This window comes from Mya arenaria, chromosome 15 (genome assembly GCF_026914265.1).
Source record: "Mya arenaria isolate MELC-2E11 chromosome 15, ASM2691426v1".
NCBI classification, from domain to species: Eukaryota; Metazoa; Mollusca; class Bivalvia; order Myida; family Myidae; genus Mya; species Mya arenaria.
In genome coordinates, this window is record NC_069136.1 from 49,223,210 (window position 1) to 49,249,995 (window position 26,786).

Sequence of the window (26,786 nt, forward strand, 5' to 3'; positions counted from 1 at the left end):
CAGCGATGTTTCCGACTGATTTTATAAACGAGGACTATTCGACGGCAACCAAAATGTGTGCTTCTGGTGACATTTTTCTGCAAGCGTGATGTCTGTTATTGATCGCGTACGTATATTGGTCATGGGCTGAATTTTAGATATGGTCGCATTGTTTGTGTTTACGAAATAGTTTGTTATTGTCGTTGGTCATTTGCTTATTTGGTTAGGAGTTATATCTTCAATAACTGTTTTTTACCTTCTTATACTATTTTTACGAAATATTCAGTATTGTCGTTTTGTTTGTTAACGATAGCACAGTTGTTAAAAAGTTATTTCAGTATCGACGTTTATGTGTTCGCTTCGGGTGTGGAAGGTCATTGGTTCAATTACCCGATCGCGACATACCAAAAGACGTTCAATAATTGTTACCAGTAGCTTCATTGACTACCTATTCGAATTAATAGGGTAGTTTAGGGATACATCATGGGATAAGTGTGAGGTTATGCACATTTAAACCAGTTTAAAAATCCAAATGAACGTGTGTTTCAGTGAATTTATGTTCCATCGGCCGTTCAAAGGCGACAATATCGTCATTTATTGATCGAGACATGTCGAAGCATGCGTGGTCTGTTTGTGGTGCATGTACGTTTGTGTTTCTTACTCAGTGTCGTTTTGGCCCGTACCTTGAGCAACTTAACAGGGTTAATATCATTCGGAGCTCCTCGGCCATTTTTATCGAAAACAACCTCGGATGTATGCCAGTACATCAGTAGAAGTAGTTCGCATTTTTTTTTAATTATATCATTGATTAAATGTAGTGTTTTAGCTTGTATTGATTGATCTAAGTTTAAAATGATTGCCAGTGAAGTGTTTTATATCAAGCATTATTAAGATTCCCAAGAGTTAAGTCATTAAGTTTAACTGCTAAATTAAATTACTACGCGATCTACTTGCAGCGGACTTTAACATACCGAGTATGTAAACCGTCCATATACATCCGAGGTTGTTTTCGATAAAAATGGCAGAGGAGTTCTAAATGGGTTTATATTTGAATTTTGACTACTGGGTTTGTCCCTGTAGTTGTCATTGGATTACTGTTTAGGATAAGCATATTCGCCTTATACTGAACGATTTCTTCTGTTTGCTTTTATTGCGGTCTAACTGGTAGAAGGTTCGCCATGTTCATTTCGATTCGCCATAAAGTATCTTTCTAACTAACGCGATCTTGTCCCAAAAAAGTATTCTATCAAGGAATATCGTCGCCACATATATGCATCTGGAAAAAATGCGCATAGTCATGAATACTCTTTTAACGAGTTCAAATCTTTACATTGATTATTATTTTTTATTAATATTATGAAATATTCCTAAAGCTGGCGTGGTTAGAACCGCAGTAGTCCGTATTAAGAGCAGTATAGGCCAAAATCATTTAAGCATATCGTCTCATCGAGATCGTAAACGCAGCACGCATGCATACATCTATAAATACACATGAACAATTAAGAACACCGTTTTCTTTATAAAAAACAACAACAACCACATGGAGTATATATACACTTAGAACTTAGCATGGTTAAGACAAAACATTTAATTTTTATTTTCTTTGTATGTATTCTCTGCAGCGAGTGTTTTAATTCATGGCAGTAGTGGTAATATTCGTCGCCGGTTTTATATTCATCAGGAAAATATGCAAATTAAGGAAATGATGTTGACCATGGAGAAAAGGCTATGTCGGAGCATGCTTACATTGATATTACAGTCTGGTACAAAATCATCATAACACCCGGTGGAACAGATTGTGTAACGGTTCTTCAAGTGGAGAGTATATAGCTACCTAACTATAACCTACAATTTAATACGATATAGTTATTTACCTTGGTCGTATAAATGTATCATACATGGATACCGTATACATGTATTGTGTGCTATTTTATAAATGAAAAAAGGCTAGGCAATGTTTCGAAACGTGTGTATTACTAACTGGATGTTATATAATAAAGTATATATCGATTGACATTTTGTTCAATACATAATAGCAAATTGTTTTGGCGGGAATTTTCCTTTAAATGTCTAGTGCAAAGGACATGGGTAGCGTCTGGGAAACTAGATTCAATAGCCTTGACCAAGGTCTTTTCATCGTCAGTTCCAATGGCCAATTTGTCGGAACTGACGCCTAACTTGAGCTTCAGGTGATGGAAAAGGTGACTGTATGATTCATAACCACTGTGGTCGTGTATGAACATGGGGCCTAAGAAAATTGGTATACAATGTATAGGTGGTTCACTTGGGTAACCAAATGGTTCACTTAGGCAGTGGTTCACTTGGTTAATGGTTCACTTCGTCCTGCACCCCTTTCATATATGATGATTAAGTTGATATATAAATAACACGAACCCACTTTATCTTTGCATATTTTTCAAATATTATTTCAACTATGTTATCATTACCACAGATATTTTAATCAGAGTCTTTGCTCACACCGACATGTTTCGAATATTTTGTTTACGCTGTTTAGGAATACAGTTGGTCGGTAGTTAGACAGACAAAGGTAATGCAAGCGTCTGCGAAACAACCTTGATCATGTCAACTTCCGTCATGTGTTAAGAATTTTAACTTTCACTTTAGAACATTAAGACATTTTATGCAAATCTAAACTAACTTTAGAAAAATGAGACTTCTATTAAAGCCAAGTTACTTTACACAATCGTGTAGAATTCTGTTTGAAAAGGTATGTATTGGCTTTAATGAAATAAAGCTGGTTAGTCGCTAGCCGGTGTGTTAATGAAGTGGGTGGGGAGTGTGATATATCGTTGCATAATGTTTAAACTTACATTGAATTAAATGTTCACTTCATAACGAATACTTTTAAGACAAGTTGAATGGAAATATGACCGAACTTGAAAGAAAATCTAATCTTAGATATTCATACAACTCTGCTTGACTGAATCAGTGACAGATTTATCCAGTCTTGGTTGGGTCCATCTCTAGTCTAAAATAATAGACGTGTTATACGGGATTCTTCCAATCCCTAACGTCTAAACGGGTTAGTGCTAAAACCGGGGGTGTTTTAAAAGTATTGAAATTGTTTTAAGTGAAGTATTTTATGGTTGAAATTGACCATAAAGGTTTATATTCATATTTTACCATGTAAGTGAAAAGTTATTTTGCACTGAACAAGCATTTAATGCATTAAAACACGTTGTTTACCTTTCCAATAAAACGAAAGTTGACTGACACAGACAACAATTATGCCAAGGGGAGCAACTCGATTCAATCGTAATAACTCGGCCTCCTCCGACAAGCTTCGAGATAGACCTCGTTAATACAATCGTAACAACTCGGCCATGGCCGAAATATTCCGAGCGTTTTAAAATTGTGACTTGAAAGCCTTGCAGGTGCCCTTCATGTATATATCGATGTGTTTTGACAGCAAGCAATAAAATAAACACGTCAAACTCATAATTATTCGAAGGATACGACATTTTAGTGTACGGAACTAATATAAAATAACATAATCTGGTAATATTTCTTGTTTTTATGGTATTTTTTAGATGTTAAATGCTTTAACCCGGAATCCTGATCGGAATAACTACCCACTTTTGATACTAAACAATTTGTACGTGATGGATTTGCCATATCAAAAATCGTAAAAAAAATCCGTCAAAGTACAATTATTTGGACTAGGTCCATCTCTTATTTTAGTCACTGGTGGCAGCCAAGTGGTTAGCATGTCAGTGTCTTCATCAGAGAGTATACGTTTGATCTTCATTCTAAGCTTTGATAAATGGTTGTTTATAAACTCTTTCTTAGGAACTATGTATACCTGAACCACAGTGGCTTGATGGCAAAGGCTCATTAAAGTCACAATAAATAATTTCAACTAGCCAAAATTATATTTTATACATACTTGAACATGTATTTTATCAATATAATACATTGCCATAAACATAAAATGAGATTTGAAAAAATAAAAAATACCCTATACTGTAATATGAAACAAGTGAAGAATGTTCGCTCTGCGAAAACGTAAACAAAGACCAGTTCTCGTTGAAAATTATAACTTCTTCGTAAGCTACAAACAAAATACCTGGCTCATAGATGCAGTGGCCCGTTATATACACATTAAAACCGGTATTCTTGTCGAGAGAAACAGTATACGACGAAAATGCTTCAAAATGCGAATTTTCCCAAGCGCTAGCCAGACTGTCAAAATGACGTAGTACCAGGCGCGCCTTAATCGAATAGCGAAAGCGGCCGAAGGGCGGGAACCATCGGAAAAGAGTTGAGTGTTCCGGTGGTTCCCGCCCTTTGGCCGCTTTCCCTAATCGATTAAGGCAGGCCGGGTACTACGTCGTTTTGACAGAACAATGTCTGGCTAGCGCTTGTGATAATTCGCATTTTGAAGCATTTTCGTCGTATACTGTTTCTCTCGACAAGAATACCGGTTTTAAGGTGTATATAATGGGTCACTGCATCTATGAGCCAGGTATTTTGTTTGTAGCTTACGAAGAAGTTATAATTTTCAACGAGAATTGGTCTTTGTTTACATTTTCGCCGGGCGAACATTCTTCACTTGTTTCATATTACAGTATAGGTTATTTTTGAATTTTGTCAAATCTCATTTTATGTTTATGGCAATGTATTATATTGATTATATACATGTTCAAGTATGTATAAAATATCATTTTGGCTAGTTGAAATTATTTATTGTGACTTTAATGAGCCTTTGTCATCAAGCCACTGTGACCTGAACTAGGGTTTTAACCCTGTACCTCTCAACCTGCAATTGACACCAAAACCAAATTGCATTATGATTTAAATCTAGCTAAACAGTGAGTCTGTTGTTAGTGCTCTTTATGGCTACACTACACTCCACCCTCTTTAACCTTTTTGGGGACCAGACCGGAACCCTCTTGACATGGATGTGTTGACTTTAACAAGTTCTGATACAGCCCCATTACATTCATGGGCTACTGAATTACCTCTTACACCATTTAAGTGCTGTGTTTGTCTATTAAGAATGCACGTTCCTTAAATAATATAACACTCATTAATCGACAACACTTCTATCAGAATGGTTAAATAACTCTCAGCAGTTCAATTCTGTCAACCCAAACTTTTATCCAAGACCATCCTAATCTTGTCGTAAAACATCCCAAAGAACATGAAAAGTAGACGGCAGCAATTTTGTATCACACAATATAACACTATTAGCCCAAAAATCATTATAATATTCATAAAAACAAAATGTGTTCTGGTTAAACATACTTTCATCTTCTCCAATTACTTTATTTTCAGAAATTTCACACGCAGGTCACAGCATTTTCGGCAAAGAAAGTTGGTGTAAGTATTAAAAAATGTAATTTTATTTAAAACCAAGAATTTGCATTAGTGTTCTGTATAATTCCTGTAAGCCTTATGATGTTATATGTTAAATTGATAATCAAGTTATAACTGACTCTTAAATTGATCCCAAATATGATCATTTCTTAATATCCTAAAACTGTTCCATTTATGTAATGTGAAACTTTGCCATGAAATTTTTAGCATCAGAGTAATTCATTTTCATAATTGCTTGAATGCATCCCTTGGACAGAGCCATGGGCTTAAGCCCTACACTGGTAAAATGTTTCCTGAGCTTGCTGAAATTCTGGGTTTTATACAGCTTGGCTTGTTCAAGAATGTAATGCCAAGTAGTAGTATATAAATTCAGGCTTGTTCATCCAAAAGACTAATTTAAATGACTGAATACTTTCGATCAATGCATTTAAGAATAATGAGTTCTCAGGAAAATAAATTAGTATAGGACGTGGCATGTGTTATAAAATAAAAGCTCTGAAAATAGTATGAAAGTTGTAGTACATTTGTACATACATGTAGACAAGAATTGGCAAGACCGGTCCTTATTAATATATATTTTGTTGCAGGAAGTGATCAAGGATGTTGAGCGCATCAGAAACATTGGAATCTCGGCTCATATTGACTCGGGCAAAACCACCCTGACAGAACGTCTTCTGTTCTACACTGGTCAGCTAGACCAGATGCACGAGGTAATAAAAAGACTTAAACAGAGAATTTTTAAAAAAATTATGTAATCATAACAATAATATACAATATTTGTTATTTCATTACTTATTACTTCAATGGTAAAGCAAACTTTCTCTTTTGTTACCTCCATAGAGGGGTGAAGTTCATAATTGAAAGTATGATTTTGTTATGGAGGTACCAGGTTTGGATGAGATAGTGGCTTAGATGGACTTTATTTAGCTAGTATCACCATCCAGTCTGCCACCTCCTATGTCTTATGGGCGAATATCAACATCATACTTAGAGTCAAACTTGTATAAGCTGTCCTATCTTTCAGGTATAAGTTCAGGACGAAGTTGGAGCTAAGATGGACTTTTTGGAGCTAGTATTCCCATCCAGTCTGCCACGTTATGTCATGTGGGCGAATATCAACATCATTCTTAAGAGTCTAACTTGATTTTAAACTATCAAATCTTTCAGGTACGAGGTAAGGATGAGGTTGGAGCTAAGATGGACTTTATGGAGCTAGAGAGGCAGAGAGGTATCACCATCCAGTCTGCTGCCACCTATGTCATGTGGAAAAACATCAACATAAACATCATCGACACACCTGGTATATCTCATAGTGTTATTCTGACAGTTAAATCAGTGTAACCTTTCAGCTAATGATTCTGTTTAAGTATGTTATATTTGAATGCAAGCTTAAATTTATCTTCAAATGACATTACATTTAAGCATTTACCAAAATTTTTGGCTGACATTTATTCTGAATGGTAGTGAAGGGTTATTAAACATTCTTGGCCAATCGACACTGGCCTGAAATCTTCTTTAAAAACTAAGTGATATTACACACAAGAATACTACATTATATCCACTAAATTACATTAAGCACTTACAGAATGAAAATATTTCCACATTACAGGCCACGTAGACTTCACTGTCGAAGTAGAGCGAGCCCTGAGAGTTTTGGACGGTGCGGTGCTGGTGCTATGTGGGGTTGGGGGTGTACAGTCACAGACACTCACAGTCAACCGACAGATGAGGAGATACAATGTACCCTGTATAGCCTTCATCAACAAACTAGACAGAACAGGTGCCAACCCCCTGAGAGTACTCAGTCAACTTAGGTGGGCATTCTCTCAAGTTGTTGGTGAAAAAGAATCAGGCTTTCATTTGAATGTTATTGTTTATTGGTCAAGTAAACAGAGTTCATCACTATCTGAGACTCCTAAAGTTTGGCTCAGACTGGCTTGGAGTTTATCCTACTCTTATTTTATGCAAAAGAAAAAAATTGTAATTAATGCTTTTTTTTGTATTCATAAGCATTATAAAACCCAATTTTAAGCTGAGGTTTGCTAAATATTGCTCATTAAAGACATAATAATTAAAAATATTCTCCTTTCTTTATGATAAGGAATTTTCTTTAACCACTGAGCCCATTGATTACGTCTTTGACACTTAAACCTTTGTAAAGTGGGAGTCTTGACAGATTCATATGCAAAAACTGTGACTAACACTGGTTAACGTGACTGTTCACACCTTGTTTGTGTATCAATGAAGCATTGTCTATGTGGTCTTGAATTGTTCAATTGAAAAATTTAAATTGATTCTTTTCTATACTAGAAACATTAGGCTAATGTTAAAAAAGAAGTTTAAAGGTTTTCATACATATATAATTTACTAAAGCATAGATGGTTAGGTAACAAAGGTTTTGTGATCTTTGTTGAATTTTGATTTGGGCATATAATTTCCGACCAATTTGTTAAATAACCCTTAGATCCAAAATAGGTCACAATTCCACCTTTCCACAGCTGCCTTTTGACTAAATTGGAGTAATTGACCTCATACACAAGTTTGTCTTTGCTATAAGACCCTCAGCGATTGATATATTTGCTTTGCAATATGAGCCTCAATTTTTATTTTTTGTCCGACATTCATATCCAAGCCCAGTCATAATGCAGCCTTCCTACAGCTGCATTATGACTAAAAAGGAGTTATTTACCTCCTATAAATGTTTGTCTTTTTTATATGACACACAGGGATTGTTATATTATGTGCTTGGTTTATAAAACCCTCACACTTATTTTTTGTCCACCATTCAGATCGAAGCTAGGTCACAACGCAGCCTTCCTACAGCTTCCTATTGGATTAGAGGAGCACTTGGAAGGAGTCATTGACCTTATAACGATGAAGGCCCTATACTTCCAGGTTAGCACGGATACAATCTGTAGTTCATTCATGGCTTTTGAATTGGATAGTGCACATTAAAGGGACTCATTGACTGTTTTTATATTGGCAAATTTCCCTTTCAAACTTTGTTAAAAGGTATTTATTTCATTACTTTTATTCACATACACCAAACATCAACCAGATGATGCTCGTTGAACCAAAAGTTTATAATTTTAAGCCTTATATCAATTTACAATAGTATTACTGAAGCTTTTCTCCAAAATAGAGCATTTTTTTGTCACATTTCTCAATATATGTTGACAATTGAGCTCTTATTTGAAATTGTGAGGATATTTTATCAACGTTACATGCTTCACTCGAATTATCCTCTTGACACATCAGAGTTTACGGTCTTGAAAGATTAGTGTATAGATTGAACATGCGCCAGTGTTAGGACCTTTTTAAAGTTGTACACTGCTTGATAGCAAAAATAGAACAATTCAAAGAGTTGTGTATACATTTGAACTATCAATGTTATACTGGCACAAGTTATTCAATGAGTTGGTTCAGTCTTCTAGTCCACCTTTCACCCTACAGGTTTTGCGCTTGATTTCCACCAGGGGTTCTTTCTCTTTGCCTCTGAAAAAAGACAAAGTACTGGTTTCTACCCAGGAAACGGACTGGAGAATGATTCATATTACCTCTCTTATATCTTCTCAATCAATATATAATGAATAAGTGTAAACCAAAAATATCAATACTGTTTGCTTCCAGGAGCCCCAGGGAATGAAGATAGTGGAAGAGGAGATTCCCGAGGACCTGCTGTCACTGGCCAAGGAGAAGAGACAAGAACTTATAGGTATGTGGTGGTAGTTCAGTTTTAATGGGGACTTCATCTCACCAAAGACCATCATAAGAACGAATCCAAGCCGATGAAGGTTTTTGAAGAAGTTTGATCCTATCACGGAACTTGGCATTTGAAGGTTTGAAGAATCGAAAAATTGTGGCATTAACGAAATGTCAATGCTTTATTCACACAACGATTTCACTGCTGCTACTCTTTAGTGACTATCACATGACGATAACTATAATACTATACTTAGGAGGTTGGGGGGGGGGGGGTGAAAACCCAAGTATCATTTTCTACTTTGGAGCACAGCTTTTTAATACAAGGTATACATTGCAATTTCGGTAATATAAATCCAAATGCATTGATAATACCAACTATTAGTATGATAATTGATTGACAATTCACCTCAACAGACCATTTAAATCATTGCCTTCAATGTTCACTAGAGCTGAAGCAAGAGCAGTGGTGATTGTCAAAATTCATTTGGAGTGTGGTAATTTGAGATATTTCTGGGCAGCACCATTTGACGTTCTCCGCTTTGAAAAATGGCATTCCAATTTTATTTTGTTTTACTGGTCAGCAAATGCATTTTGCTAATAAAATCCATTTGCAAAGTAGTAAGTGACTTCAGATAGTTTGAGAATTTGGGGCCAGCTGAACTCATTGATATTTAGCTCAGTTTAAGAAAACCTCATGACAAGGAGCTCCTGTAACATAAGAGGACGATTTTCATGTCTAGTTTGAACTGTATGTATACATATTGGTGCCAAGTGGTCAGCACATTGAAAACTGGATCAGAGGGTCCCAAGCCCATTCAATAGCTTCATCAAGTACTAGTTATTACCAAGGAATGGTTCTTAACTTCTTAGTCACATGCGTATACAGTTGAACCCTGTTTACTCGAACTTGTTTGGCTTGAAATCCTCGTTGGCTTGAACTAGATGTAAAGGATCGATTTCTATATACTGAAGGTAAACCATTCCGCTTGGCTAGATTTTTCTAAGGCTCGAAGTATTTTCACCTGTCCCTGTTAGTTCAGGCCAACAGAGTTCAATTGTAGCAAATTTAAAAAAAAACATGTACATAGCTTATGTTTCATGTCCATCATCACGCTGTTATACAAATCTCGCCTTCATTTTTACCACTGCTAACAATGCATACTACAATCTCACTGTTTTTTTCTACAGAGCATGTAGCAGACGCTGATGAGACACTCGGGGAGATTTTCTTGGATGAGAGGGAACCAACTGTGACGGAACTCCAGGTATTGGCTTCACGTAGTTGAATTCACAAACTATAAACCTGCAACCAGTTGTATACAAAAGGATTAGCTATCCAGATGTTTTTCTTTTGGCTAGTTTGCATATTGAAGCAATTTGATTGGTTAACATTGATTATTAAATAAATATTGACCATTGAATCAAATAACATTTTGGCTAACTTTAACCAAACCAAAGAATTAACTAGCTTCATACCCTTCAATAACTAGCAATCTTATAGTTTACTGCACTTCATCCATCCCTACCATAGGAACAAGATTTTTGGACATTGGAAGTGCAGATTTTTGACAATCCACCTCAAGTGTAGTGGTATGAAAGTGCATTTTTTTAGCAGCTCTCTGCTCTCCATTGTTACACAAACACTTTACATCCTTAACCATGGCTAGGCTGATAGTGGACTACCGGTAGGTTTTTGTTCAACCAAAACTTCTCAGCTTCCTGTATATTGCCTGAGCTGTGTCTTAGGCATTTAATCAAATGTCTGGGTCTCGCCCTCATTAATTAGCTCTACTGGCCAAAGGCCAGAAGAGCTTATGCGATGGTAATGTGTACGTAGTATGTGCATCCGTGCGGTCGTGCGTTCGTGCGTCTGTAAACAATTGCTTGTGAACACGATACAGTCTTCAGTTTTGATTGTATCTCCATGAAACTTGTACAGTATCTAGATATCCATTAGAGCTGGGTTCCTTTCGAAAACCAGCCAGATCCGCCCATGCATGCCTAGATTATGGCCCTTGATAGTATAAAAAAATGCTATTGTGTAAACAATTGGTTGTGAACATGATACAGTCTTCAGTTTTTATTGTATCTCAATGAAACTTGTACAGTATCTAGATATCCATTAGAGCTCGGTTCCTTTCGAAAACCAGCCAGATCCGCCCATGAATGCCTAGATTATGGGCCATGAAAGTTTTAAAGAAATGCGCTTTATTTTTAGCCAGGTCTGCATGAGCGAATTCTATTTTTAGCCAAGTTTACATGTACATGTAAATTCAAGTCTAGAGTTAAGGGAGACAATTTGCAAGTCTAGGATTTTGAGAGACAATTTGCTTTTTGCTTCTGCAGCTGATTTTGTGAATTACTCTGCCTTGTTCTTGTTGAAAGCCCAAAGGCCATTTTTTAGCTTTAAGTTCTGTAGTTTGCGCATTCATCTTAACAAAATTGGTTGTGAATGTTTAAGTTATGCACCTGGTGTCATTACTGGCCACACCCAGGGTTCACAGGTTTGGTAAACATAAAACTGGAAAGGTTTGAAAATCTTTTTGTGTGTTCGTGCATCCATCTCAGCACAATTGATTGTGAATGTTTGTTCAAATTGATCAATGTTGTCCTAGGATGCCCTTGACTTTGACCTTTTGACCAACTTTTTTTAACTTTTAAAACTACAGAAATTTTTACTTTGAGTACAGTTTTGAAAGCATTTTTTTTTTGTCAGATGACTTTTACTTGGCACATATTAAAATAGTTCATGGAACTAATCTGCTTACAATACTTTCTGGGCTCAGATGTTGAACGTGCTTCGTTTTCAGGTAAGCCAAACACAAAACATAAATCATGTGTCTGTTGCCTTTTACCCATACATACATGCTCTGGATTGATATGACCACAAAAGCCATGCCAGTAGAGCATAGGCCCTTTTGGGCCTCTTGTTATTTTAATATATTAGCAGTATGAAGTTTTTGCTGTTTATTTGCCCAAGGTATTCAATTTATTATAATCAACTGGGTACAGAGGATGATTAAACAACAAAAAGTCAAAACAAAACTTGATTCAAGCTGATCATACTTTTGTATCCAGGATGCTATCAGACGTGCAACTATCAAGCGTCAGTTCACTCCTGTCATGCTGGGCTCGGCATTGAAGAACAGAGGGGTACAACCATTGCTGGACGGTATTCTTGAGTACATGCCGAACCCTTCGCAGGTCACAAACTACGTCATTGACAACAGTAATGAGTAAGTGATCGTCAGGGTTATAAAGAGATTCTTCAGTCTCCATCTATTCAAGAGATGTTTATAAAAATAAATTGTATATATTTTGTTTAAATAGTTCAAGGACCATGGTCATATGTTTTTTTGTAAAAACTGTATCAGGTCTTAATTATTTGCATATGAAATCAATGAAAGAATTGATTTATATTGTACATGAAGTCAACATTTCAAAAAATGAAATTGATAAAATCAGTAGCAAAAATGATGTTGAAGCTATCGCAGATGATTAACCCTTTAGCGCATGTATACGAGATAGGCCGACATAGCTCATTACCAGATGTATACGCATTCGGCCGACCGTATCCATTACTGGATGTAAACGCATGGCCCGCATATTTCAATAGGGTCATTTCAATATTTCAATTTTGCATCTTTCTTTTTGTAAACAATATCCCGGATGTTTATAAAATTAAAGTTTAACCTTTTGTGTATTGATTTTCCCTTGAAAATATCGTCTGCTAAATTGAGGTGTTTATACTCCCAAACGCAGGTGTGATATCCCATTGTGACGTAATAAGACCACGAGCTAAGTACTGTATGGAATTTCCCCCAAATTCATTGATGCGTAAATCATTAAATATATTACGTCAGTTCAGTTTACCATTAAAATCAATTGAGATTATATTTACTTAAAGGTAATTAAACAATAATTATTAGTAAATGAGAAAATGATGGGTAAATTTTCTGTGAAGCTTATATAATGTCCATCATAGTTTTGGCTGTAAAATAGGTCATGTGCAAGGGTTTTGTTTGATCTAGATCTTTTTATTCATACCGGAAAATCATTTATCGGCTTTCTTTTTTTGTAAACAATTTTATGAGGGGGTAATAAAGTTAAACAGACACCTTGGACTGGATCTCTCAGCTGGATGACACCGGATATTCCTGACATATTTCTGTGTATTAATACACAAGAACATAAATTGTCGGCTTTTTAATCCAGATGGGTCTTTTTTTATGATAGGGGTAATAAAAATTAGATCGATCCCAGCATTTTATTACCCTTTGATTTAATGCAATTATGACATTTCAAAGAAATGTTACAAATCCATCTTGAAAATACATTCACAGATGAAATAAAATAATTTAATATTTCATCATTGACACCATTTATTAGATAATTTAATTATCTATAAAAAATGAATTCACATAAAAAAGATTTGGACAAAATTATTTGGAGTAACATTGATTTTAAGGTCATACTGCTGTATTCATTTTCTCATTTTCAAATATCCAGAAAAGTACCTATGCAGATAAGGACTGCTTATCAGTAAGATGGCTATTGACTGGGAGGTGTAATCTGGCCACTTGTCTATGTGCTAAAGGGTTAAGGAATTGTTGTAAATGGAAAAATGAACTCTATTGCAGGGAAGAAATGAAGACAGTCATGGATCCAGAAAGAACTGATGAGAAGCCTTTAGTAGCACTCGCCTTCAAACTCGAGGTATGGAACTATATAATACATTGACGGCTATTTGCAATTTGATATTTGAGGGTATAACTATAACAATACAGACATAATTTTATATAAAGATAGGTGTTACATCGGTCATGTGCTGAAATCTGCATTTGTAAATAATTCAGCTTTAGAAAATTGTCACTTGAATACAAACAGCTGCATAAATATATGATTGCTTTATTGGAACTAATACCCTTTTACGTATGGTCAACTTCATCGTGATAGCATTGGCCTAGTCTGTTATAGGAGAGACTCACAGTTTTATGGATTACATGTCTGGGGCCAGTTGCTCAAATCCTCTGTTAAATATAATGCTAAGTTACCTTAACAGTCTGTTAAATCCCTAACAGGGCGTTACTTAACGCTCTGTTAAATATGAGTTGCTCAATGCAATTTAACGGACTGTTAAGCATTTAATGCTGCCGTTAGTTAACGTCAGCATTAAATGCTTAACAGTCCGTTAACTCCTACTTCCTGTCCCATAATGCGTCTTCAATCCAAAATATCCCATTCCAAGATGGTGGACTGCCAGATTTCTTCAAAATCTGAAGAAAAAGATAATTCTTTTTAAAGAAGTGAATTGGGAAAATGTATCAAAAAATAATAAGAATTTGAGAAACATGAAAGATTGGTGGAAGAAGACAAAATCAAATGACGAAGTTATAAGTAGAAACATTATAACGGAAGAAGAAATATTTTATATTTTTATGTTTTATTTTACATGGACGTGAACTAATCTTATGTATTCTGGGACCAACAGCTGTATACTGTATTATAGAAATCAGTATCAATGACATGAAACTCACAACATAGTTTACCTTCAATAGTAATTCCATTATCAATAATCCAAAGTCAATAAATGTATTTTCGTCTTAAATGTTTATTTTGCTAGCTGTCAAATCTGCAACTTTATAACCTTGTAAAATTTCCAAAGAACTTTTGTCAATACGTCCAGTTAATAAAACGGGCTTCGTGTCCATTACCGGAGTGCATTGGGGCCGCAACATAAATTGTATGATGTATTAGGCACCGAACATGGTTAGGGGAGTTTCATACCCTACACAGTTCTTATTAAAACATTATAAGGATTGAACAATGACCGTTACCTGTATGGTCAAGGAGACTTATAATACATTGTAGGATATGAAATGACCAACTGTAGGGGGTCAGTTTGTGGAATTACCGAAAAACGGAATAACCGGAAAATAATACGAGTGTACAAGGTGTGTAGGAGGAGGCTTTGATTCATACTGAAGTGTTGTGAGGGGCTATATCGTGTTTGAGGGGGAGGTGGCTATAGAACGGTTTCACATATATATATATTTATATGTTTTAAAATAATATATATATAAACCCTCACACACAATATGGTATAAACCCCAGCCACCCACATCACCCTATCATACAATATTGAATATGACAAATAAACATCCCCCAACCCCCACTCAAACACAATATACCCCCCAACACACACTAGGTAAATAACATTTTATTGGTAATTAAAAAAATATTTGCAACCATTTTATAGTACCTCCCACCTCTTCCACCCCCTTCAAAATGATTTACCCATCATTAAACACAATACAGTACTGAGTGTACACCCGGCCTCCCCCACCCCTTACATACTAAATTACATATATTTATGGACATTTTAAGTGATTTCTGGAAATTAAAGTAGCATTAAAATCTTTCAATATAGCTCCCACCCTCACACAAGATTTATTCACCTCATACACACTATATATGATGCAGGCAAGACACTTGTAAAACTGGCTTATCAAATGAATTAAAAAAAAAATGGCATTGAGGCAATACAACCATGCAAGAAGTCATCTCACTTTAGGTAAAGCATTGTTGAATTATACCACTCAGTCAAACAAACAAACGTTATATATATATATATATTGTATGTATAGCACACTTTTGCAATGCCCTTGTTCTAGGAAGATAATTTATAAGTTTTTAATCTTGTTCTTTCAGGCAGGAAAGTTTGGTCAGCTAACATACATGAGGATGTACCAAGGAGGTTTGAAGCGCGGAGACACAATATTTAACACACGTACAGGCAAGAAGACCAAGGTGGCTCGACTTGTACGCATGCACGCTGATGAAATGCAGGTGGGTGCTGCCTGGGTTCGGAAAGACTTCTCAGAGTGGCAGTGAACAGTTTAAATTGTACCTTTGTCGAAAATGCTTTCATATTTAAATTTGATCGAATAACATGCTCAATATATTACTCATAGATCCTTAAGATTTTTTTGTGAAATTTTCTAAATTGGAATATAATGATTCTCATGCTTCAAAATGTTAAGTGGGATTCTTTGACAGTTGTTCTGTTTATTAAAATGAATGCTATTTTGTTCCTGCTTTTAATATATGTTGATAAGGCATTATATTATTTTGGTCGGAAACCTAGATGTGTAATTCAGAAAAAACAGAGCCATCTTATCAATGTCTGACAGTATTTGGTCAGTTCATGAAACTTGTAACTACTTAAGGCTACTTTTATGAAAAATTGGTCATATGGTATGATCTTTGACAAGATACTTTTTGTTTTTAAAATGTGCACAATAATTTCACTACTCTTTCAGGAAGTAAGTGAGGCCTATGCAGGTGACATCTGTGCTCTGTTCGGAGTGGACTGTGCCAGCGGAGACACCTTCGTCACCAAGGGAAACATGAATCTCTCCATGGTATTGTTCCATTAGTATTAAATTTCAGTATGAGTGGACAAAAAGTGGTCATTTTAGAATGAGTAAATTTCAAGATGTATTAAGATAAATCTTTGATGAACATTATTTAAAACCTTTACACAATGAGGTTATCCTAATTCAATGATGTAGTGGCATATTTGTCTTTTGCTCACTTAAAACAATGTGGTTTTAAGCCGAACCAGGTGAAGATTGTCATGGACTCTCATAAATGAACACCAATGCTGGATTCAACCCATGAAACAGAGATCAAAGAGATTCATATCATATTAAACAATAAAAAAATCCTGATTTTTTTATTAAGCCTTAAGGTACATGTATGTTGTTGTGTGGGCCTGCAGGCATTAAACAGGATTTTTCTGCTCAAGTTCTTTATTTCTAATCAATAGATGGTGTTGGTATGTAGGCAGCTAATGTGAAGACGCAGCATTGGCTCGTCTCCGGGAGTTGGTTTGGGCAAGGTTGCTGCTACAAAAAATAAAAAAATGGTTTCTGACAAAGAACTAAGATGGAATTGCCATATAGTGTTGAAACTTCTTGTTCAGAAAGCTACTGTAAAAATGTACTTCGCAAATGCTTTAAGAGTCAAGGTAAGAACCTTGTTACTAAAAAAAAGGGAAATGGTTTTGACTCAATACGACTAAATTACTTCAGTAAGGATTAAATTATTCAGCATTACAAGCTTAAACCAATCGGTATACACAATAAATTAAAAAACATTTGCCATCTCTTTAATAAGATGTTCAAATAGTTTAATAACTTATTTTTTTACGACAATTGTGAAGCAAGTTATTATAACATTATATTAATCACTCACGTTGGCACCGTGTTAGGGGAAAAAGGACTACCTATGGAAAACCCACTTGACCAGCTTGGTGACCACAAACCAAACTCATGCGCCCAGATCGGGAATTGAACCTGGGTCGCCTATGTAAGAAGTGAGTAAGCTAACCACTTTGCAAACTGGACAACCTATAAGATGATGGTACTGGTAAGGCAAGGAAAACAACACTTCACAACTTTCTATTACTATCCCTGTCAACATATATACCTCATGCAGGAGTCGATGTTCGTCGCTGAGCCGGTGATAGCCATGTCCATCAAGCCAGCCAAGAACTCTGACCTGGACAACTTCTCCAAGGGAATTGCAAGGTATCTTTCTCATTTCAATCTACCAGGCAACCACAAATTATGTACTAGCTATTTGGTCCAGGATTAAACAATTGGCTATTAATCACACAAGAATTTTATATTTTGCAAAAACTTGCCAGTCTCTTTACATTCCCTAAAAAGTATGATGACACGGTTTCTCTTTTTTAACATCAAAGAATATCTACCAATGAGCATTTGGAAAAGTCATTGACTTGGCATATTCTAGAATGTTATTATAAGTTACGGGGTTAGTAGGTGACCTGATATGGGATATACGGGGCAAAGGACATCATATCAGGTGAGACTGAAACTCAAACCCGAATATGGTTTTCTGTGCCCCGTATATCCCATATCGGGTCACCTACTAACCCGTAATGTATATATCACGCTGACAACCTGTTAACATGTTTAAATGTTTCATTTATTCATCGGAATATTCATCGGAATCAGAAAATAGACACCATTTTGGTACAATATAAATTTGCTAGCCCAATATGGAAAAATATCTAGTCACTGTGTGACCAGTCCTGTACCAATGGTGTTGTGTCTTTTATGTTGGAGGTGGGATATTTCTAATTACCGGTCATTCCAAAAAAATGATATTTTCAAGGTATTGAATTAAGATCTACTTTTGAAGTAGCCCACTGTTGTCTATGTTCATGTGAATTCACTGTATTTCAGGTTCACGAAGGAAGATCCCACATTCAAGGTCCACTGGGATGATGATAACAAGGAAACTATAGCCCAGGGAATGGGGGAGCTTCATCTTGACATTTATGCTCAGGTAGACTAACATGAGTACCTCTTATCAATCTCATTTGTGTTTATGAAGTGTTGGAAGGGAAGGGAGGGGTAATGTGTGTGTTGACCTTTGTAATGATAACAGAAACATAATAGCACTGGGAACTGCATTTCAGTGGCATATCACATATATACATATTTATCAGGATAATGGATTATTCCTGCAATCGGGATTGAGAGCTTTCAACTTCAGACTATTGTTCAGGAGTATAGACTGTTTTTTGCTTCAACATTAGCAGTGTGCAAAATTAACCTTTTTTCCCTGGTAGCCAATGATGCTTCAAACTTTGATATTTCTGTAGCCCAAGCCAGATTTCCGTAGCCAATCAGTTAAGAGGAAAACATGCGGCATCTTTAAGAGGGCGGGGTCTCTTTCTGTAAACCTCTGTTTCAAACGGGTGGGGGTGTTTGTGTAGGGGGGTCGGGTGGGGGCTGGTTCTGATATGGCTGTAATATCAATCCATGTGAATGTAAATATCTATTGCAATACACTTAATATTGCACATTGATTTATAAATGTGATGAATAATTCCCAAGACTTAACATCCATTAGAATGATGAATAAACATCAGATTGGGAAAAATATCATATAGTTTGCTAGGGGAATAGGTCCAATGGTCGGAAGTTAAGAAAAAGGCCAGTGTCAACGTATGCTGCGTGTGCTTAAGTAACAAGATTTCACTGTTAGTAACAGGATTTTTCTAACGTCTTTTTCATATTTTTCTGTTACTACAGAAAGTTCATTAAAAAATAACTCCATCAAATCTTCAGTATATCCCTACATCAAAAAGAGTATTGTCAGTCTGATTCATAATTTCGGTCAAAATAATTATTTTTTAGCTGTACATATTGCTAAACAAGGGAGACTACTCTTAAATTCTTTTATCTGTACCAATTAGAAATTATCCAGAAAGCAGTAATCGGTGTCGAGGTAAACATTTTTTTAAATCATCAAGCCTGATGATTTTATCGCAAATCAGGCAATCGTAAAGGATTTTTTATAGCCTGGGTCATTTTTCTGTTGCCTCAGGCGATGGGGCTACCGTTACACACACTGCATTAGCATCAAAACCAATAATTAGCTTGAAATTATAATATAACTGATTGAAAATATTTTAAAAGGGGTGTAAGAGCCTGAACCCTGCTTTGGGAATGAATCCCTCATACTTATTATCAGAATTGACAATGATCATCTGTTAGAACCCAAATATATACATATGAATACAAGCAGAAAACTATACAGTATTTGTCTGTATAGATGTGCGTGCCATAATAAATGTCCTGTTGGTGTTTTCTTACACACGTTTATTTCAACCATGTGCATATTTCTGTTTTAATAGCAATTCCCATTGGTGGCTCAAATTTTGTTTGAGTTATGTCCTATTGTCAACTGACAAAAACAAGCTAGAATTTATATATTGTTTTAAATTGATGATTCCTCGTCGAAAGCCATGTGACTTAAAACTCAGTACTTTTATGAATTTATTGTGAAAAGTGTTCAATAGCTTAACAATATGTACCGTATGTCTGTGAAATACCTTTGCCCTGGTTTACAGTAACTGGAGAGGTGGTCTAACTATAAGATGGTTATGGAGAGGTCCTCTCCATAACTCCTTGTATTATATACACTATATGTATATAGATGTTCATTCTGTATTTTTTCAGAGGCTGGAGAGGGAGTTCAACTGTAAAGTGGTTCTGGGTCGTCCCCGCGTCTCCTTCAAAGAGAGTCTGAAAGAGCCAGTCTCGTATGTGTTATACTTTTTAACTGTTTGATTTGAATAATGTAAAAGTTCTTTTTTGATTTCATTGGTCTAAAAACTAATGATGTACCTAGAACAATGATAAATTGATTTTTAACACAGAAAAAGAGAGAAAAAAATCCCCTTTTTCACTTTTTCTGTTTAAAGGAAAACTGATCCTATTTGGTGTGTAAATACTTTGTTTTGCTGATTATTTGGTGTGTAAATACTTTGTTTTGCTGATTATTTGGTGTGTAAATACTTTGTTTTGCTGATTATTTGGTGTGTAAATACTTTGTTTTGCTGATAATTTGGAATGTGAATCCTTTGTTTTGCATGTACAAGTATTTTGTTTCCTTCTATAAGTAGGACTTCAGCGTATTTAAGGTAATCAAGCACTGTCGTGTTGCAGTGGCGAACTGGTTAACTTATCCGACTCTTAATCACAAGGGGGGACAAGGTTCAATCCCCACTTGATTAAACAGATTTTGAACAAATGTACATATGTTCATCACTATTAAAGCTCTTCAGCTATTCTCTCTTTTTCATTAAAGTTAAATCAATCCTGCATTTTATATATTCCAGGTTTGATTACCTGCACAAGAAGCAGTCTGGAGGTCGTGGCGAGTTTGCTAGGGTGTCAGGAGATGTAGCTGTAAGTGATTATGTATCACTTTGAAATATCTTAATCACTTGACTTTTCATTAATTTTACCATTTCTTAAAGACAGAATATGTTGAAACAAATTGCAGATACTGTATAGGAATTTTGCTTGTCTTTATTTTTGAGTAATAAGCGTAGACATTGTCATAGCCTAAGTCTCACCGTCATTCAAAAGTTTGAAACATGGCAATGACTAAAAATGATGTTTAAGAGATTCAAATGAAACTTGGTATACATGTTGCCAGAGACAAAATACACATTCTCATTAAGCCCAATGGCCTATATATATATATATCTGTTGAGCTATGCCGCTTTTCCAGATAATACAAAAGAGCATCGGTGTTTGCTTTTCAGTGCACTTGTTCTAACATTTAAACTGGTGGACTGGCTTTACATCAGACATGAATGTAGATTGAAAGTACTAAGGGTATTTGTATCAAGAAGAAAAAGTGATTAAAAATATAATTTTGATACATGATTATGGTTTGGTTGCAGCCATTACCTGTGGAAGAGAACACGAAGCTGGACTTCCAGGATAAAACAGTGGGAACAAATGTGCCCAAACCCTTCATACCAGCCGTTAATGTGGTAAGACTGAGGCTATTATATGTATAGGGAGATTTCTGGGGAAATTAGGGCTGGACTTCCAGGATAAAACAGTGGGAACAAATGTGCCCAAACCCTTCATACCAGCCGTTAATGTGGTAAGACTGAGGCTATTATATGTATAGAGAGATTTCTGGGGAAATTAGGGCTGGACTTCCAGGAAAAAATAATGGGAACAAATGTGCCCAAACCCTTCATACCAGCCGTTAATGTGGTAAGACTGAGGCTATTATATGTATAGAGAGATTTCTGGGGAAATTAGGGCTGGGCTTCCAGGATAAAACAGTGGGAACAAATGTGCCCAAACCCTTCATACCAGCCGTTAATGTGGTAAGACTGAGGTTATTATATGTATAGAGAGATTTCTGGGGGAATTAGGGCTGGACTTCCAGGATAAAACAGTGGGAACAAATGTGCCCAAACCCTTCATACCTGCTGTTAATGTGGTAAGACTGAGGCTATTATATGTATAGGGAGATTTCTGGGAGAATTAGGGCTGGGCTTCCAGGATAAAACAGTGGGAACAAATGTGCCCAAACCCTTCATACCTGCTGTTAATGTGGTAAGACTGAGGCTATTATATGTATAGGGAGATTTCTGGGAGAATTAGGGCTGGGCTTCCAGGATAAAACAGTGGGAACAAATGTGCCCAAACCCTTCATACCTGCTGTTAATGTGGTAAGACTGAGGCTATTATATGTATAGGGAGATTTCTGGGAGAATTAGGGCTGGGCTTCCAGGATAAAACAGTGGGAACAAATGTGCCCAAACAATTCATACCAGCCGTTAATGTGGTAAGACTGAGGCTATTATATGTATAGAGAGATTTCTGGGAGAATTAGGGCTGGGCTTCCAGGATAAAACAGTGGGAACAAATGTGCCCAAACAATTCATACCAGCCGTTAATGTGGTAAGACTGAGGCTATTATATGTATAGAGAGATTTCTGGGAGAATTAGGGCTGGGCTTCCAGGATAAAACAGTGGGAACAAATGTGCCCAAACAATTCATACTGGTCTTTAATGTGGTAAGCTTAGGGCTCTTATATATAGATTACTGGGGAGTAAGGGTTAAAATAAGGCTGGACTTCTAGGATAAAACTATGAGGATAAATGTTTCCAAACTGTTAGATACAGTCTGTTAATGCGGGAAATCTTGGGCACACAAAGATAAACTACAATTAGTTTATCAATCAGGATGTAACACTTAAACAGATGTGCACAAACCCTCCATATATCAGTTGTTAATGTCATAAGTCGAGGACTCATGGATGACTTGCAGTATGAATGATCCTATATTAAGGATTAAATGCTAGCCAAACATGTTATCTGAAAGTGGCACTATATAAAGTGTAATTGATAAAGATGTTTTTTTAAGACATCAAGGTATCCTGTGTATAAGTGTGTGATTTTTGGATGCATGGTGACCCTACTTTATTTGGCAATATTGAAAAGGGTTTGATTTATAGAAAAAATATGAACACACTTTTTCAGCTTTTAAATGATTCGAACATTTTTCAGGGGTAGGTTTCAGCATCAGAATTGAACATTGTAACAGCAAAAGCTGATTTGTTCATTGGATACTATAAATAAAATCATCACTAAAAGGAATTGAATTAGTGCAAAGTGCACTTTTATGATTCATACGAAAACTGGACATTCATCACCTGAAGAAACAATTATGTCACAATTGTTGAGTTGTCATATTTATAATAACCATAAGACCTATATCTGCTTGTCCTGTTCACATTCTACACCTTTAAAATGTTCTGACTGTATTACTCAAATTCCCTGCTCATATCTGCAGGGTTTCCGGGATTACTGTGAGAAAGGACCTCTGACAGGTCACAGAGTATCAGGAGTGGTGTTTAACCTTCGAGACGGTATGTTTTACTTAACCTGTAGTAGTTGGGTTTAACCTTAGAGGTGGTATGTCTAATGTTCCCAGAATTTTAATAATGTACATTTTATAAATGGGTGTGAACAGGTGCGTGTTCTTGTTTTAACATATCAAACTATGAAATGTTACTTATTATGAGGCAATAACGCTGGTGTAACTGATCAAACCAGACCAGGCTTGAATGTTTATAACAAAACTATGGTCATACACGACATGCAAGTTTTGTTTATTTCTGTCTTTTAAGAAAATAGTAATAACTATCGGCTCCATTTGGACAGATGGACAATGCCAAACATATATCCCTTGTCTTGAACCTTAGTGTTAAGAACCGTAGTACACAAAACAAAAATGTTTTTCAGGTGCCAACCATCCGGTGGATTCGAGCGACCGGGCTTTCCAACATGCAGCACATGGCGCCATGAAACATGGTATGTCAATGACAGATCGATAAAGATTTAAGTCAAATTTATTTGTCAAGCCATCTATTAGGTGAGCTTTACTTACTTGTTAACAATGTATTCAAGGGCTGATCCAAAGGTTATTTACTTGTGACATCCAGTTTTAATGACCTGATGTGGATTCTGATCGATGATTATTTTGTACATTTATCTTCTCAAAACATCTATTATTGTATTTCCTATAAGGTAGAGTTTGCAGGTTAAGTCAAATTTTACTTTAATGATTATCTAGTTTAGAAAATGTTCCTAATTTTGAACCTCAAAAATGTGGCTAAAACCAAAAAGGACCTTGCAAATAATCTTCAGTATCGACGTAGTTCTGTTGTTCTTACATCGTAAGTTTTAATGAGTGTGTGGTTATGATGATTAAACTTGATATGACATTAGTTGACTCTGCTAAAACACAAGATAATTTGATAAAATGAAGTTCATTAAACGATAATATTTTCTTCCATTCTATCCAGTGTTCACCCATGGTGAATGGCAGATCCTTGAGCCGGTGATGATGGTCGAGGTGAATATTCCGGAAGAATTTCAAACAGCTGTTATGGCCGGACTCAACCGTAGAAATGCCGTAATCACCAGCACAGATGGCATAGAAGGATATGTGACCATCTTCTGTGAGGTAGGACAATTTTGTGTTGCTAGTGAAGCATGACACACACGGGAGTACTTTGTCCATGTTGTTGACTGCATCACACTTTCCTTTCACTTCAATAACATTTCATCTATTGGTTGTGAAGCCTTCAAGCTGCACATTGGTCATGGTCAATAAATTTTGGGGTCAGTAGGTCAATGTTAACCTTTACTTAAAAAATATTGGGCGCTGCCGACAGGAGATACATCTGATTCACAGAACACTTAATTATTGAGCAGTCTTTTATGAATTAGTTTTTTGATGTATTTAAAAATTCATTGACGAGATTGGAATTTTTCATACAAATTGCCATACACCCTATATAGATCAGTGAGAATGCTATTTATCAAAGTTTTGTACCACCTTGTGTTCTTTTATATGATTGTTGCATTACATTTGGGGGAAATAGTGCGAGTATGACCGTTCAGAATTGATTATTAATGATTGTATATATTTAAGCATATTTTACGAATATCATATACTTCATACCAAAAGAAATGATAATATTACAATATTCAATATTCATATCAAATGCATACACTATTATTTATCTCTGAACCTTTCCCATCCAGGTTCCTCTTAACGACATGTTTGGCTACAGTAACGAACTGCGATCCCAGACCCAGGGGAAAGGGGAGTTCACTATGGAGTACAGCAGGTACTGTCCTGTTTCCATGGATACGACAGAAAAACTCATCCAGGAGTTCCAGGAGTCAGATGAACAAGGGAAGAAACGGAAGAAAAACTGATGTGTAGTTTAACTTATTGTCTTGAATTCTCATTTTAATATACTAGGATGAACTCTGTGGGAAGGCTAAATGACTTTCTGAAATGAAGTTCAGGATAACATCAAGAGGAGAATACATAACAAACATGTTTTCTCTGGTGTTCTTGATTTGGGCAGTTGGAACTTTCATAAAACCTACAGAATATTACCTGTGTACAGTGATGGAATATAGCAATAGCCCAAAGCAGGCCCGGGCTTACGGGCTTATACAACAATATTGGTTTTGTCATGTCCATACGATCGGGCTTGTGGGCTATAATCTTATTACTATATGATTAAATAATAGGAACATTCAGGCTTGTTGAAGGATTTCATTATGTTTATTGTTGTGTATAATGACAAGGATCCATGGTCGTTGTACCATTCTGGTTATATTTGAATAACAAAAAGGACCAGATGTGTTTTTCTACTATTATTAAATAAACTTGTCCTTTTGAAAAAAAGAAGATAAAAAATACTCTAAATGTCATTTGGAGTAAACACACTTGCATTTTAATGTCAGTGCAAATTATTCACAAAATAAAATAAACTGACAATAAAAAACAACCTTTGCTGCATCACATTGAATAGCTTAAATGACTTTGATTTTATAATGATATATGATGAAGTGTGTCACCAGTGGTCGTATTTATTTGTTAAAGCGTCTTACTGAAAATAGTGGGTCAACTGTTACATAAGTAATTATAGTTATTCTACTTTTAAATGAATTGCGTGCTTACCTACATGTATGTTTAAATCACTTGTTAAAGAACAAACAGCGGTGTTAAAGGAAATGGGTTGTAAGTGGTATGAAATAAAGAATCAGATAGAGGCTTTTAGCCCCACCCCTTGAAATGTAAGATTCCACTATGAGGAATCTTCACAGTGTCCACTATGAGGAATCTTCACAGTGTCCAAGAGACTGTTTGCCAGTCTGCACTGGTCTGATCATAAAGTAGTTCCAAAAGTCGTTGTTGAAGCTTTTACCATGACTAGGTCTTCGTATATTTTTCACCTGTTCTGCACATTACAAAAACTCACAATTAATAGATTATTTGTTTAGCGTTTCCCGACTCACACACAAAAAAACTGTGACCTAAATGTTTATTTAGCCTCTCTTGTGGTCTGTTTTCTTCCTATTTTGTTACGGAATGAATGGCTTGGGAAATAAAAAGTGAAAAGATCTACCTACCCACAACTCAACTTGTGCATAGGTAAAAACTATTGATTATTAATCGTCACATTGGCGTTATTGCATACATGTATGTTACACGCATGTTTTATGTGACACTTTGAAACCAAATGAAATATTGAATCATGTTATGCTAAGTTATATCAAGTTTAAGTTATTGTTCCATTTTGTTCTACTGAGCTCATGGTCAATGCCTGTATGGTCACTCTCATGTCTTTATGGTCAATGCCTTCATGTCTTCATGGTCATTCTGATGTCTTCATGGTTAATGTCTTCATGGTCATTATCAATTGTCATATCTGTGATAATAAATTTTACAAAAACTATACTTATTTTTGTTTATGATATATTTATATAAATTATGCAAGATTTGGTATAATCGTGAACCTGAATATATTATCGAAT

The 26,786-nt window shown here is 35.8% G+C and overlaps 1 protein-coding gene across 1 annotated transcript; it reads left to right on the forward strand.

Annotated features, from left to right (window-relative positions):
- Window positions 1–2,558: 2,558 nt before the first annotated feature.
- Window positions 2,559–26,709, forward strand: LOC128220386 (elongation factor G, mitochondrial-like). The gene is made up of 21 exons (XM_052928757.1): window positions 2,559–2,707; window positions 5,278–5,322; window positions 5,907–6,029; window positions 6,487–6,619; window positions 6,929–7,133; window positions 8,109–8,214; window positions 8,950–9,034; window positions 10,213–10,289; window positions 12,103–12,260; window positions 13,665–13,740; window positions 15,736–15,873; window positions 16,347–16,448; window positions 17,527–17,618; window positions 18,300–18,402; window positions 20,085–20,167; window positions 20,747–20,816; window positions 21,320–21,412; window positions 23,236–23,311; window positions 23,688–23,756; window positions 24,251–24,411; window positions 24,996–26,709. Exons 1-21 carry the CDS (start codon window positions 2,648–2,650, stop codon window positions 25,170–25,172), a joined length of 2,232 nt encoding a protein of 743 aa, XP_052784717.1. The 5' UTR covers window positions 2,559–2,647; the 3' UTR covers window positions 25,173–26,709.
- The last annotated feature ends 77 nt before the right edge of the window (window positions 26,710–26,786 follow it).

What these genes read in the sequence shown, in the direction of transcription:
- LOC128220386 (XM_052928757.1), top strand. Translation starts at nt 2,648, where the DNA reads ATGAGACTTCTATTAAAGCCAAGTTACTTTACACAATCGTGTAGAATT. An exon ending in CACTCGCCTTCAAACTCGAG is followed by an intron (nt 13,741 to 15,735) that starts GTATGGAACTAT and finishes TTGTTCTTTCAG; the next exon opens with GCAGGAAAGTTTGGTCAGCT. An exon ending in ATCTTGACATTTATGCTCAG is followed by an intron (nt 18,403 to 20,084) that starts GTAGACTAACAT and finishes GTATTTTTTCAG; the next exon opens with AGGCTGGAGAGGGAGTTCAA.